The 15,898-nt window shown below is 41.3% G+C and overlaps 1 protein-coding gene across 1 annotated transcript in view; it reads left to right on the top strand.

Annotated features, from left to right (window-relative positions):
- Positions 1-15,898, top strand: part of LOC119646177 (protein Wnt-1-like) — a 348,364-nt gene that overhangs the window by 312,647 nt on the left and 19,819 nt on the right. Inside the window, exon 3 of the mRNA XM_038046560.1 lies at positions 9,655-9,799. Within this exon, the coding sequence (XP_037902488.1) occupies positions 9,655-9,799 (145 nt within the window). The remainder of the gene's footprint in view (positions 1-9,654; positions 9,800-15,898) is intronic.

A 15,898-nucleotide genomic window follows, 5' to 3' on the forward strand; every position in this document is an offset into this window, starting at 1 on the left:
TCTGAGGGGCCTATACTTCAATATAGGCCGAGAAATCACCGCGTGGTGGTTAAAGAAGCAACCTGTTCTCTACTTCTCTCCATCTACTTCTCTCTACTCTACTCTGTTCGTCTACTTCTCTCTTAACTGTTCTTCTCAATGGAGCTTTAGAGAAGTTCACGAGCCAACCTGGCGAGTGAATCATACAATAAAGTATTTAACGAACTCGTCAAATTTTGCTCTTTGACCTATCCACTGTCGTTTCTGCCATCTAATAGATTTCTCCCCATGAACTTGACTTACACGTCGAAGAAATTCTTCCTGTGCTCAGTTTTGCTGAGCAAGAATATCTCGGTAATATATCGCAAATAAAAACTTGCCAAATTTTGAAGGGCGGAGAAAACATTGGCAAGCAGGGAAACGAATACTTAAAAATTAACCAGCCAAAAATGTATGACTTGCGATTTCGTCCAGGGCAGAGGCAACCCATCAGACGCTACCTCACCTCTCCCCTGGGAGCAGCATGACCGAGGTGGTGAGGGAACGTCTGATGAGCTGCCTCTGACCTGGACGAAACCGCAAGTCATAAATTTTGCAATTTGGATGCTTGCCCAAGAATGAGGGTTCCGTGGACCACAACCGTGAAAGCATATTGCTTTCCAGCTGGCCCGGTCCGCCATTAAGTGGACTTCGGAATCCCTCGATCCTTCAAACAAAATTTCAGCCAAAAATTGCCTTCCTATTATGCTACACTATATCATTGCCTCCAATTTTCAGGTTTTTTACAAATATGTTCAATAAAGGATTTATCGTATCAAAAGGAAGTGTCAAAGAAGTGGTGTAAACCTCTCAAAATACTTTTTAACTAAAGTCAAGCATAATTGATGACCCACATAGCAAATATCCTACAAAAAACAGAAACAATGAATACTGATCTGAGGCCATTTGTAATTTGTTCCGATGGGACCACTTTATTGCCGGCTCATGATCTAAGACCATAAATTTAAAATTTTATAGATGCAATGGGAAAACTCGAAAGCTAACATAATCATTTAACAAATTTGTACCAACATTTGTAGGTACAACAAGTCAGAAGGGCACCAATGGCCAGCAATCCAAATATAATCTTTGATAGGCTTCATCCAATCTGTTTACATCCACGTACTGTGTACATTCCAATTAATGGTGTTTGATATAAACTTTGATTAATTAGACACACTTTCGCCCAAGTGAAGATAGATGCAATGCGTTGCAATCTGATTTGATCCATAAAATTTGATTATGTATAAAATGCATCTTCAAGTGCTCACTAATCCCGGCCATCGATAAGATAATATCACTAATAATAGATTAGTTGCTGCACTAATTACATTTGTTTATCAATTTTGTTTTCGGTATTAACTTTGAAATATCTCAGCAGTGGCACCGATCCTGAGGGATATTCCTAAAATACTTCCTCCAATTGACGAAGTACCTTTTTGGATGTAAACAAGAAAACGAATTTGCCAAAGCGACCGGCCTAGATTTGTGTATCTAAAAAAAATTCTTTGGAAGTTTGACCATATGCACTGCCCTCGGACTGGATCTGGCTGGAACGACAAGGTATTGGTGTACTGCAATTACAGAAAGTGTTGTCTTCTAGGTGGACCACTGGTAGAAAAATATCTTTGAAAAGGAAGAAAAGTATGAGAGCTGCCTGTGTCTAGATGTGTGCGATCGAGGATACTTAGGTTCAAATGTCAACCCTCACTTTATCTAAGTTTTCAAATCCTATAAAGATAGTCTATTTTAAAGTGGCTCAAATGTGTGTCAAAAATACTACTTTTAGGAGGGAGCCCAATAACTTGGTAACCCAAACACACATCATCACTACAGCCCACTATCCCTTGTAACGCCAACTATCTTAAAACTTTCCGTTTCCTCTTATTAATAAAAATTTATTGCTCTGAACGCCTCTAGTTCTCCCAACAACATATTGAAGACTCTTCGCCGTTTTCTGATTAGACAAAAGGGTACATGAGAATTCTGTTTACATCTGGATTCTGGGAAGTTGCACATCATTAAATGAAGTTCTAAATCTTCATCAATTATGTCTGGGGTGCCAAAGATTTTCTCAATGTTTACCTTTAGTGACTTCCACGCTTTATAAGTGGAAAATAGCCTTCCATCCATAGATACGGATACACTCGTAAAAATCGAAGAGTGTGTAAACATAATAATTTTTGATGAATTAAAAGAAGGTTAAGTTATGATTGGAATGTGCAGACTAATTTCTGGGCCTGAGAATTCCCCTTATGAGGTGATGCCTGTCATGGTGTGATCATAAAACTTGAAGATGCTTTACTTACGTCTGCAGATGAGCTGAATGTTTGAAGTGGATTAGATCGGCTGTTGGCATTCATTTTCAAGTATTGGCAGGTACTTTATTTAGCCCTGATCACTTGAGGTGTGCTTCCTACTTTGACTATTCAGCGCCTTGATAGCTCCAACATTTTTTCGAAGACATTTCGAAACTCGGCTAATCATGCAATTATTCAAATGATTCATTGTTTCCTACTTATCAAGACAATGGACGACTCTTTGGAATAGAGTTCATTGAAAACAACATCACACTTGCCGCAGGTCATGCCGCCTATAACCTATGAATTACTGGGTACTGGGTCATGTAGCACCAACTTTGATATCTCAGAGTCTCAATTCAACAAAGTCTCGGCGTACCCTTCCATTAATGGAAAAACGCAGACTTACGTTCAGTACACCCATGCAGGAGTATGCCAACGATTGGAAACCTGCACGCAAGTGTAATATGACACTAAGCCACACTATCGAGATCCAGAAGTCATAAAGAACTCAAAGAAACGCTGCAACCATAAATATCTTACCGCCTACTTCCTATTGTTTTCATTGGATTATTTGCTTATCGAATTATTATTGTTTATAGAGAGTTCATAATTATCACACCATTCCGATGTGCACACATTTCAGACAATCTCTTGCTCAATTCACGCATGCAACCGCACTCCTTGGTATCGCCAGACTTAGATGTGCCAGCGATCTTTTACCAGAAACTTGATGACTTTTATCACAGAACACAAGAACTTGCTGGACGGTCTAGTCTAGTCTAGACGAGCGCAGTTGTAATGGAGAATTTTCTGTATTTGCCTGGCAAAAGCCACTAATTAAATTTAATGTACGGTTCTCTTTGATGATGAACGGTTTTATTTACTTATTGGTTTACTTGAGTATCTTTCGGGTGGATGGATTGTATAAGCTTCGCGGTTTACAGAATGGGTTGGGCTAACAGTTTTGATTTATTACGGTGGCTATAAATGGCCAATTAGTTTCCTTTGAAGCTTTCGTAGTTTTGTATCATGTGACCTTCGTTGGGCGTATATGTCTTCCATAAATGACATACAGATGGTTTTATTTCCTCATTCGGAGATCAGACTACACAAGAAGATCGGGAATCCGATGATGCAACTACAACTTTTTACAATTCATTAGAATTCCTTCCCTTCCCATCAAAAAAAGTTCGAACAAGCTAACAGCAGCATAGTTGTTTCGGATGCCGACGTCCGACCGCGGACACCGGTCCTTATCCCGGCGCAGGATAGCCTTTTCAAGATCCTGAATAGCCCCAGATTCCTAGATTCCATATTATATACGTACATTTTTATCTATTCAGATTAACATTTAATGGCATTTTTAATTCCTTGCCATTACCACCATGCTATTGGTGTCATTGTCATGATCTGTATCTACAGATTTGACATTGCAAGCAAAATTATTTTGCGAGCAATTCGCTTGTGTCGGCCAAACCGAATCGTTCGTTCTACCGATTGGTCGTGCCTGTGCTTAGACTTAATATCGTCAGCAGCAGTTCGAGATTTAGTCCACGTGCTTTGCTTGATAACAAAATTTAATCAGAACAACCCTCTCGCCGCAAGCGCGGAATCCACTCTTACTCGAGTGACGCTAAACCCCAGATTGTGAAGGACCAACATACTCCATGCCGCCCATGAACCTTTGTCACTTCTAACATCACCTCATAACTCCTTCATCCAGCCGGCAAAGCCATTAAGGCCGAAGACATGATTAATGACGACTGCTCTTCTATAATCATCAACGACGACCAAAGCTTCCCTCCTGCGGACCAACCGAATCCTCGGAACGGTGTAGTAAATTCCTCAATCAATTACATTCACGGACTTCAAAACGATTTGCCCAGTGAAGCCTAGCTTCAACACAAACACAAACCAACGACTTTGGGCATCTCGGACACCGAGGCCCTAGCGAACAAAAACCGCTACCATCTTCTTTCAGACAATGAGCATCGCCACGAAGCGACTCAGGCACGTTCCAGATAAGGATTAAGGATATTAGTAAAACTCATTTTGTCCCGCCAATATTCTTGTACGGCTTGACTGCCAAGGTACTGGTCCAAGTTATTAAAAACATAGATAAAATCGTTAAATATGAAATTACTAATCTGCCGAACGACAGATTTAAAATCCGGCTCAATTGTCCTAACATTCAGAAGAGACTCTTCCAATTAGTCAAACCCTCTAAACTAAAAGGTCATTCCTTCACCATTGAGGAGAAGAGAAAGCCAACCTTCATTCTCAGAGGAATTTCCCCTCACGAATACACTTCCGACAATGTGGCAACGGAAATCAAGGGATTACGCCGATTGGCGCCTCAAGGCTCCCCAGCCCGTGATCATGGGCCAACAATATCAACTTAATCCTCTTTCGATTCTCTAACTCTCAATTCCGAGGCATTTCGAGGCCATTATAGTCTCTAAGCTAAAGTCCCTACCACACCAGCAGATCAGCTGGGAGAAACTCAGGAAGGGGATGTAACTTAGTGGTTTAACTGCCAACAATTTGGCCACGTTTCTTCAAATTACGGCTACAACACCAGCTGTGTCAAGTGTGCAAGCGCACGCACCTCTAGGGATTGCCTCAGTACAGGTCCTAGAGGACCAGTTGATACAATTTATCTTGTCTTTAGGCGCGGGGGACTCGCCTTCATCCTTCTTCGTCTGCAATTGTTCATTAAGAAAGAACTCCCAGCGATCACCATGTGGAGGTTTGGCAGTAGAGCTATTGGTGGTGGTTCAGCAGGCGTTTCCCAGGTTTTATGTTCCATCGTGGGTACTAATCCTCGTTTCGCCCTGGGACCTATACCGCCCTTTTACCCCCAGAACCAGAATATCATTAGTAGATTATCAATTTCCGCAAATTACTCAATTCCATAACGGATTTTCTTTTATGCATGAAGGCAGAAATTGTAAGAAGACGATATTGAGCTAGGGTGCTGTAATGTACAAGTTCTACTTCCACTGCAGGCGCTTCCATATTCATGCGGGACCACAGTGCAGTATTACTTTGCAAGGTGGGCTCTGGCCTACATCAGCAGGTTCATATAATGCGTACTTCGCGCAGGACCCAACCCAACTCCTGGAGTGTCTTTTGTATTGCGGTAATTTTTGCGTTTGTTTCGATCCAATTTGCTTATGACCTTAACAACTCCCTCGTAGTCCGATATTTATGTTGAAGGCTTTACTGAACTTTTTTTTTCCATGAGCTCCAGACAATGGAATATAGTGTGCCCCGGGTCATTGGGTCAAGTGTTATATGCAGTACACTCAGAACGTTCGATACGAGGGGACGTAGATATTTTCTAAAACCAATGCGACCCGAAAAGAGCTACGCCAGGTGGTAATTTAATTCTTCGTGGTTGCAATCTCTTGTAAAAATCATTGTGGTGGTTTCTCGGAAGTCCTCTTTTCGTGGAGGCGTACACCTCATTTATTGGAAGATCAGTAGAGATCATTCTCGCGATAAAACACACTGCCTCACTCGGTATTGTCCTACATGCACTGCATACTCTTAGTGCTGAGTGTTAAACTCAGCTTTCTATAGGTCACAGTGTTGTTCTCTGCTCTTTTCACATAGGAACCGCATATAGTAGGCTGGATTTCACTACTCTCGTGTTCGTTGACAACAATTCTGTTTGGATCTAGACCTTAAGCGTTAGAGCGCTTCATTTCAAGACTGTAAATAGCACTAGGAGGCATTGCAGTCAGCATTTTGTTCATCCGAGATTATTGCCTTGATTTGACGCTGGCTGATGAGCTAATATCCAACATCGAGTGACGATACAATTTTCTGTGACACCAATCAGATATGAACCGTGGCTTTCCATTGTTCTAACCCCTAAGCCATTCAAATAAAAGTTTACTTCGGTCTGTCAATATTAGGCATTACCCTTGCTAGAAGCAAACTACCTTATATTTCCTTCTTTCGTGATTTCATGATCACGAATTCAAATATTGACAGTGATGTCTTTCCATTCATCAGGTCAAGTTTCACTATTTGTAACAATGAAGTGAAATGCAATTATCTCAGCCTTGAAGGGCTCCTGTTATCAAAATATATGCTTTCAGTCGGCCACCGACGAGAGGCAGCACTCGATTAACTTTCCGAAATTAATACTTACGCTTCATACGCTAGTTTAATGAATGGAAGCAGCCTGTCTTATACCACCCTCTCCAGCATTTTTCTCACAGTGCCTACGAGCAGATATAAAAAGAGTACATCGGGTGATTTTTTGGAAGACCAACTTCTGCATCTTTCACTTGGCGGAAAGCACTCCTTTCATTATGTAGGATTCAAACCACTGGAGCCTATCCTTAGCAGCCAACTTGAATGCGAAAGGGCGTAGTTCTATATGCTTTGAAACAGACCGTTGTAGAGTCCCATCCCCATTTAAGGAGTCTGTAATGAATTTAGGCATAATGCTTGTAGCTGATAATATTATGGGAGCAATAATATCCCGGGACATCAAAACCCTTCTTATTCTTCCTGAAGTTAGTTATCCATCCGTTCTTTCATAATCGCTAAACGTTGTGCGGCACCACCAACCACATCCTACTCCCATTGTCACAAAGCTAATTTACCTTCTCTGTATCCGTCTGATGCAGATCGGCTTCCGGGCAAGGCACCACTTTACGTGCCGAAGCTCCAGCCTCTCGATTTCGTGGCCGCGGGTCCCTACTTCTGTTCGCCATAGGGGTTTATGTTCGTCTTTGTGTTGTTCAACATTTAGATCAATGTGCATGGCTAAGTGAGCAAGCTGGTGCCATCATACGAAGATTTTGTGGAAAGATGACATCGTCATCATCATCAACGGCACAACAACGAAAATCCGGTCTAGGCCTGCCTTAATAAAGAACTCCAGACATCCCCCTGCCGAGATCCACCAATTCGATGTCCCTAAAAGCTGCCTGGCACCCTGACCTACTCTATCGTTCTATCTCAGGCAGAGTCTATCTCGTCTTCTTTTTCTACCATAGATATTGCCCTTATAGACTTTCCGGGCTGGATCATCCTCGTCTATACGGATTCCCACTCTTTTTGGTCCCCAGACTCCTCTTTTGGGAGTTAACACACAAAGTTCTAAAATTAAAAGGGAATGAAGACGGCTTTCGGTATCGTATCAGGGCAGAAGTAGCGTCTAATGAATTGTAATATCATCCGAAACAAACTATGAACTACGTCATTATAGGGTTACAAGGTTTTAGTAACCTTGATTGATAACTGTTCCAACCTACTGAAATAAAACCGGAAGTCTCTGAATTTGAATGGCCCGTCCATATTCGTGGAGAGGGCTTGATTAGAGGAAAAGGAGATTCCATTACTTATGGCTATGGAGTGTTATTGCCAAAGTCCGTTATAACCCATATTGTTACCATCTTCGAATACATCCATAAAGAGGTAAAATTTCTGCACATTTTTCACTTCACAAGGAACATGATTTTGTCCCTTGGCCGTTACCTTCCGAAGATCAAACACAATCTCTAAATTTCCTATTCAGGGAATGTCCACTGGAGCTAAAGTGGTTTGATTGGGAATAAATTTAAAAACTTTCTCCTTATATCTGATCCACAGACACCACTCACGGGCTTTCCTCCCCATTCCAAAAGCTATAATACTCTGCTAAATTTCGATTACCAGTTCATAAATTCATTGTAGATCAACACGCAATCGATGTTTTCTCGTTGCATCGTAGTTATCTGTTCATTGATAACTGTTCACTTTACAAGTACTTAGGAAATCCCCTTTCCAATGAAATTGTTTCATTCCTCCTTGATATGCGCAAAGAAAAACAATGCACACTCACAAAGTCATGTATCCATGTAAGCTTGATTGGATGAGTATATATCGGGTTACCTTATTTTATGGTTTAAAAGAGGCGATTAGATGTCCACTATTGGCCTACCGTATTTGTTTAGTACCATTGGAGCTTAGAGAATAGTTTCATCAACCTATAATGACTCTTGCCTGATTGGAAAATAATGTAAAATCAATTTGGCTTCAAAGACCTCTTCTTCTCTATTTTGGTTATTAACCACCTTGTCACGAAATTATCCCAAAAGTGTCAATCGTTAAACCAAGAGTCGATTCCACAGAGCAACATCGGTTCCCTTGCTGCCAAGGGAAATCTCCACACAAAAATCGACCAAGTGACGCCCTATATAGTTTTGTCTTCAACTCACATAGAGTTTTGTCCAATAAATTTAGTATTGTAATACAGCATAATCTGCTTATGTACTAGAGATGGTTAGGCAATATATGTGATACCATAAAAGCTATATCACCTTAGAGTGTAATATCACATTACCACTATCAAGCGCGATCCAAATATTACAGTACTACACCACCTAATTGAGAAGTGATAATAATATTACTCTAGCTGTAAGTAATGATTTGAAATGTTTGTTCTGATGTGGTATCACATCACAAAACATCACCAAATGTAACCACACCGGTGCCGGCGTGATATCACATCTCAAAACATGACCAAATATCATCGAATAATACTGTAAAGCGCTCGATGCATCATACAACCCTTTATACATAAGCCTAAGCAGTTTTCTGTTGCACTCAGCTTGTTTAAACTCCAAACCTCTGAGCAAATATATTCAGCCAAAGTCACTTTTTTTTTCTTAACCACTTCCAGCAACAATTTTACGAACTTCCCACTTGTTCACTAGTTAATAAATCTAGAAGCTCCAAAGGATGACAAAAAGCACTAATAAATTCCCATTTTAAAGTTACTTCAACTCGTTTCGTGACTTTCTAGCATGGAACAAAAGAGGCCAAGTCACCTCGTCATTATAAGTGAATTGGTGAACCCCAATTCACTCATAAAACTGATGGACTGGCCAACGCTCTATATCTAGATATCTTCTCGAACATCAGCGACTAGTTTCACGCAATTTTATATTAAAATAAAAACCGCTCAACAAAAGTCAAAATTAAGAGCTATCCCGTGAATACCTCTATTCTTCAGGAAGCTGATCCTTCATAATTCGAATCATCCGGTCATTTCATGATAAATTGGGAAAAGCGGAGCCCTTCAACTAGGCTTCGATTTTCCAAAAATTCTGTTATTCATAAACTTCATGTACTTCAACATCCAAACTTCGAAACGTTTCCCATCGAAACTAGCTGAATTTCCATTTTGTCCATTTCCAGGACGAATAACTTGCCCTTGATTGGTTTAATTCATAGTCGTCATAGGTTGTCTACCATATTTTTGTATAGTTGTAATTTCGATAGATACAAGTTTACTGAACCGTTACTGATATGGCTTCTCTCGTTTCAGGCAGCTCGGTACCTACTTACCCCCATCTATTGGATTTCTAGACACAAATGGCAATTCAAAGTCACACAATGATGTTTGCCAAAGTTTTCGGGAGCTAACAAATGACCAACGAAGGATATGTTCGCGGAGCCAGAAAATACTTACGGTAAATATGAAAAATATGCTTATGTAATATATTGACGTGGTGGTTACATTGATGGTCGTGAAAATACAAGCACTTGGTTCCTTTAAAAATGTTGCTGATATTAAAGCGATAAGATGTTTATTATTTTTAATTTAATTGAACTGCACAAAAAAACAGTGCATAAATGGCTTGCGTTCAGAAGCTCTAGTCTTGATCGGTTGCGCCGTTTTTCCTGGTCCTATGCCTGATCAGCATGGAGTCAAGAGGCTCTAAAATCAGCACCTAGTTTATCAACCCAACGTTGTTGTTCAAACCAATCCTGGTAAGTCAATTTTCTGTTGAGAATGCTGGGAGCTCTGAGTCCGCACCCATTTGGTGACGGACCGGATTACTTGCGAAGCAACTTACTTCCGCTTTTGTAGTCCACGGACTCCTCTTTTTTGGGTGAAATACCCAAATTTTCAAAAAAGAACGAAAAAGTTGGTTGACAGTTTCGTCCAGGGCAGAGGCAACTCATCAGGCACTGCCTCAGCTTTGCCCTGGGAGCAGCGTACCGGAAAATAACGACAGATGGTAATCACTCCACCTAAATATAATCGCAAACTCACAATGGGCACGAATTATATTCAAGTGAAATTCAAGTGAAGTCAGTCCAGACCTAAACCAGGCCGAAGTAAATTTTTTTGGTGTCAGTCAACTTTCTTGTTCATTTTTGAATATTTGGGTTTTTAACCGAAGAAAGAAGAGTCCATGGACTACAAAAGAGGAAATAGGTAGCTGTTCAAGTAGTTCGGTCCAACACCAAGTGGGCGTGGACTCAGGACTACCAGCCCCCTCAACAAAAAATTTACTTCGGTCTGGTTTAGCTTTGGACTTATGACGGATTTCACTTGAATATAATTGGCACCCATTATGTGTTTGCGATTATATTTAGGTGGAGCGAATACCATATGTCGTTACTTTCGGTCACGCTGCTCCCAGGGCAAGGGTGAGGCAGCGTCTGATGAGTTACCTCTGCCCTGGACGAAACCGTCAGTCAACTTTTTCGTTCTTAAGTGAATTTTCATCAGCGCGAATTATGTACATAGCATTGAAGGCGTCTCTCTCACAGCTTCCCTACGATCGGTGCAACCCGATATCAATCGCGGATGTCCTCATTTCGGATGTAATCATGACGTACTACGCCCCTGATCCAATGCAACATTTTTGTCAATATCACATATTGGCTGACAGCATTGATCCATCATATTTAAATCGTTCCATATCTTCTACCATCCTTTCCTTACCTTTTCCTTCATTAACTGAGTTCCTAATTGAAAATCTTGATGTTAATATCAGATCCAGTCCTAATGGCCTTCTAAACCTCTTTCCGCTAAACATGAGATGGTACTTCCCCCTCCCTCAGCACAGCTTTTAACAGAAACTTGGAAGACATCCATTTCCCTAGTCTTTGCAAAGAGTGGTTCATTATTTTTATAAAAGTCCTGATAGAGGGTTAACAGAAACCCAATCAGGGCTTTTGTGCCGCAATTTGATGTTACAAATTTTTAAGACCATCACTCCTATGGGAAGGGCAAGAGGTGCAAAATTTGGTCGGCTCAGATTTGCCAGATCTAGCCGAAGAAAGGGTAATAGGCCTCACCCTATAACCACAGATCTCTTTAAGGTTTTCAAAAAATTGTTTGTATACAGCTTCAGCTAGAGCTGCATAATCAAAAAGGAAATGTCTGAGGTTCTTTTCTTCCTTTTTACAACTTCAACAAAGGAAATTGTAGAGTATGCTGAGTGTAGATGCATTGTTCCCTCTAGGCCAAAGCCGCGTTTAAACCACGAGAATTTTGTATGCATTTGTGCGCGTCTACCTCAAAAGCTGTCGCCACCGGTTCTTATTATGGCAAAGTCTGATTTCCTTTGACTTTGTGCAAGTGCTGAGCTTTTGCCATCTGAAATCAGTCACAGTAGTGTTAGTAAATTTCACCCTTCACCGTGGATATCGTGACGAGAGACTGTCAAGAGTCTGGTCATTCCTCCCAGATGAAGGTGACTTTGACTGTGTCGTTCAAAGTATTTAGCGCATCTCTGCTCTGCCTCATTAGCTTGAAGCATGTTGCCACTGAATAAAAAGCCTTAATCGCCGTTTGGCTGGTCCGAATGAATATCTTATTTACCCCAACCACTAACAGGCAAATCCTGGTATACCGTACGGATACACTGTGCGTATCCCAGAAAATTTTCCCGCACTAACCCTGCAGATGATCTTTGATCCGTCGGTAAGGAACACTGCACACTAGCAACACCCTGCCGGTTTTCCACTCTGTTCTGATTGGAAAGTCTATACCAAAATTGAGATCCTATCAACCTTGGATCTTCACTGCCATCGCCCAATAAAACCGTACATTAGCCGTACATCATCCTTGACCGAATATACCATTTCCTTGCAAAGAGCCCCTTGCAGGCTTTTTTAATCCTTAGTTCTAGGTCCAGTCTCTAATCTAACTTAGAATCCAAGATGACACCCAGACCCTTTAAATTGGATGAAAGTGCGAAGCTTCATCCATTTAACCGTGGGAGATGCAATTTGGGTACCCTCGTATTGGATGTAAATAGCATATATGCAGCCCCAAACACATCTTTTCTAACGCCCCCTCCATAGTTTATAACAGATCACCCCGGACCTGTGTAATATTATCTAGTACTTTTAACCAGAGTATCGAACAGATGGCGCAATTTTGGGGGGCTACTCTACTCAACAGACTACTTCGGATTTTGATTATCCTTCTTAACAATGGAACTATCCATTGCATAATACAACTTTTCAATACTCTTCTGGTTAGAGCATCCTTGATCAAAGTCATCATGTTGAATGCTTCCTCTATATCCCAGAAGGCTGCTAAAGTATATTACTTGTAGTGTAACGACCATTCGATCGTGTTAATTTCGTCGTGAAGGATGGTTTCTGTGAATTTGCTTGTGAAGTAGGTGTACTGAGATTGGGCGAAGGGCGGCTTCTCTATGATTGTCCTTAATGGATGATCACGACATGCTATAGGGTCTTCAGCACGAAAGATTTAAGGTTCATTGGTTGAAAGTCGGATTTATTATTGGGCCTGCCCGCTTTTGGTATGAAAATCACACGCTTGACGTCTCCAGGAGTGCGGTACATGTTCCAACAAAATACAGCTCCGATAAATCTACAAGCCACGATATAGCCCTTCCCTGCTGTTTTTGGGATCTGTTCTGTTTATAACTCATCTAATTTTATACTCAGTGATAATCTCACACGGCTTTTGTTGCCTCCAAACGGGGTCTTGATTCGTAGTCGCCTTTGCTGGTGGAGAAATGCGCCCGACCTAGCTTCTTCAGGGTCTCACCAAAAGACTCAGTCTAGGAGTCCTCCAACTTTTTAAGAAAGGACGAGCCATATATCACCGCGCCTATTTTCTATATCTTACTGAACCGTGAGTCTGATACTTTCAATGTGCAATGACTTATCGCATTGGTCAACGGTCAAAAAACCATGGAAAGTAGAGAAATTACTTTTGAACATTGGATATCTAGGATATCCCAGTTATATAATTGGTTCTTAAACGAGGCGAGGAACCTCACGAAAAGAGATCCACGTGATTCATTCGACATCCGGTGGTAGTACCGATATCAATCTGCTGCTTTACCTCTACAGAAGATGTGCACATGAGTATAGAACAGACTGAAATCATCTTATCGGGTTGAATAAAATAATGCTTTCACGGGGACCAGAACTGCGTGATGGCCAAAGATGTTGGCGAGCAATTAAATACCAGCTCCCAGGATGCTTTAATAGTGTGTCTGAGATGATATAAAACGGTCTAGTCTGGCATTACAAAGGCGAAATGTCATCGTCAGATTCGGCATATTCTTACAAGTAGTCAGGTCCTGAAATGTCGTTATATCCATAATAGTTATCGTATCCTAACCTTTCGTCAAGTCTGTCAAAGTTAACGTTCGGTTCATCATCATGTTAACCTGTTATATGCACGACATGAGTTGAGGTAGGCAGATGTCCCCTAGCCTGATGGGCTTGGTGCATGTCCCCTAGCCTGATGGGCTTGGTGCATGTTTGGACTCGAATTGAATAACAGCCAATCGCTTTCGAACCAATCCTTCAACTCGTGAAGCATTAGATACGTCTATCGTCCTTGTATCCTGCGTGGAGGCATCAACCTATCCAAAGGATAACTCCTAGTGAACTCATGCCACCGTCAGTCAGTGCGGTACTCCAGCGGGTCAAATGCAAAAGAGCCCGAATGTTCTGATAAAAAAGTAGGAGGAAGGCGGCGTTCGTTGCATGCATAATTATGTTGCCTAAAACTTAGAAAAAGAAGCATCAAAATAGAAACGAAAATCTTATGGAAAATAAGAATCGACTCACGGTAACCGAAAGCAAGAGAAAAAGGACCTGGTAATTCACAAAGAAGGCAAATGATTAAAATTAACGTAACGTAAATAAACTAGATCACGAGAATATTCAGAAAAATGAAAAATAAAATGACTATTCTAAAGGAACCTTGAAAACGCCTCGTTCCCCTTCCACCTCCACTCCCTTCCAACTCCCATGTGCAATCACCATGAAACTCACAGATGACCAAAATACCATCCGTACCCGAAAGTTTGTCAGACGAAGAAACATTAATAGAGTTGCTCACCGTCGGAGAGTATAAAAGGAGCCCACTGACTCCGTGTTTCGTCAAGGTTGTATCTCACCCGTCACTACATCCCGACGAAGAAGACTGAATATGAGCTTTTCAAATAATTGTGTAGATTGTCGTTTCGCACAAAGGGAGGGGAAGACACCCCTCAGAAACACGGATGGGAATACCTTACAACTTATAGCCGTAAAGACTCGTCGACCCAGAGACTTCTGGAAGATGAATACAAGAAACGACAAGTTCTTAAGAAAAGGGTAGGAGACTCTACTGTACAAGGTAAAATGGGAAAATAAGACTTAGGAACCCTTGCTTCCGAGAAAAAACGTGTAACCTAAAAATTGAAAAGCAAGGTCAAGTGTACGTGGAACCTACCAGGAAACAAAGTTGAGAAACTATTATTTATCTAACCGACACAGCGATGTTGGGACCCAAAAAAGGCTATCTTCAACTGGCTCACTTATCAGAACCAAAAGAAGGGTGAGCCCGCGTTGAGCACTGGAAATAAAACAACCCAGAGTGCTGCGATCGGGAGAGAAGATCCACGATGGATTGCATTCTCAAGAGATGATTCTCCTACCTGCTTCATGTGGCGCGTATTAAAATCCAGCCATCGGCTTAAGGACACGTCAAATTTTGTAAACTGACTCATTCAAAGAACCCGCCGTCCCACATTGCCGGACTAGCAAAGAGATCAGCAAATGCGTATCGACGCTGCATTTCAGTCAAGCCTCAATTTGCCCAATTTCTTAGGTATTTTGTGATAGCTTTCCCTTTAAGGTCCTCTCCGGCCGACCAATGGTCTTTAGACCATCGACCAATTTCATTGAGTTATTACTTATGTTCTGACAGTGATCCAGCCAAAAACCGCTTCCTGGTAGTCCTAACAGCCGGTTTACATCTCTTCATTCAGTCTATGTGTGGCTACTAAGCATCAGATGTCGAATACCTCCCTGGTTAGCTTCCTGGGATTGGACAGATTATCCTTCCACCACAGCGGCAATGTGCTTTTACTATATTTTGCAGAGCATGAGATTCTAAAAATGATTTCGAACCTTTGACTCTAGTAATTTGCTCTAAAATCTTCAATGAATAGATGAACGCTCACTTTGGCCACCTTATAGCTAACGAGCAACACTGCTTTGAAAAATGCGGTCTACTACGGCGAATGTATTGCTTCCTAACTTTCCAACCGATCCTGCAAAATATTTTTTGTTAATCTCCCGTTCTTTTTTCACTTCATTCTGGAATTCTAATAGTTTTGTTTTTCATCAACGGCTTTTCTTTCATCTTCGTCCCCTGATTGCTATGCGTTGGTAACCCTCAACTCTTTTCCTTTGTATCCTTGATTGACTGTGCCTTCTCCTAGAGCATTCCAAGCGACCTGAGAAAAAAACACTTTGTAACTTCACAGATTGCAATCAATGTTTTTCCTAAA

The sequence above is a fragment of the Hermetia illucens genome, chromosome 1 (assembly GCF_905115235.1).
Source record: "Hermetia illucens chromosome 1, iHerIll2.2.curated.20191125, whole genome shotgun sequence".
NCBI classification, from domain to species: Eukaryota; Metazoa; Arthropoda; class Insecta; order Diptera; family Stratiomyidae; genus Hermetia; species Hermetia illucens.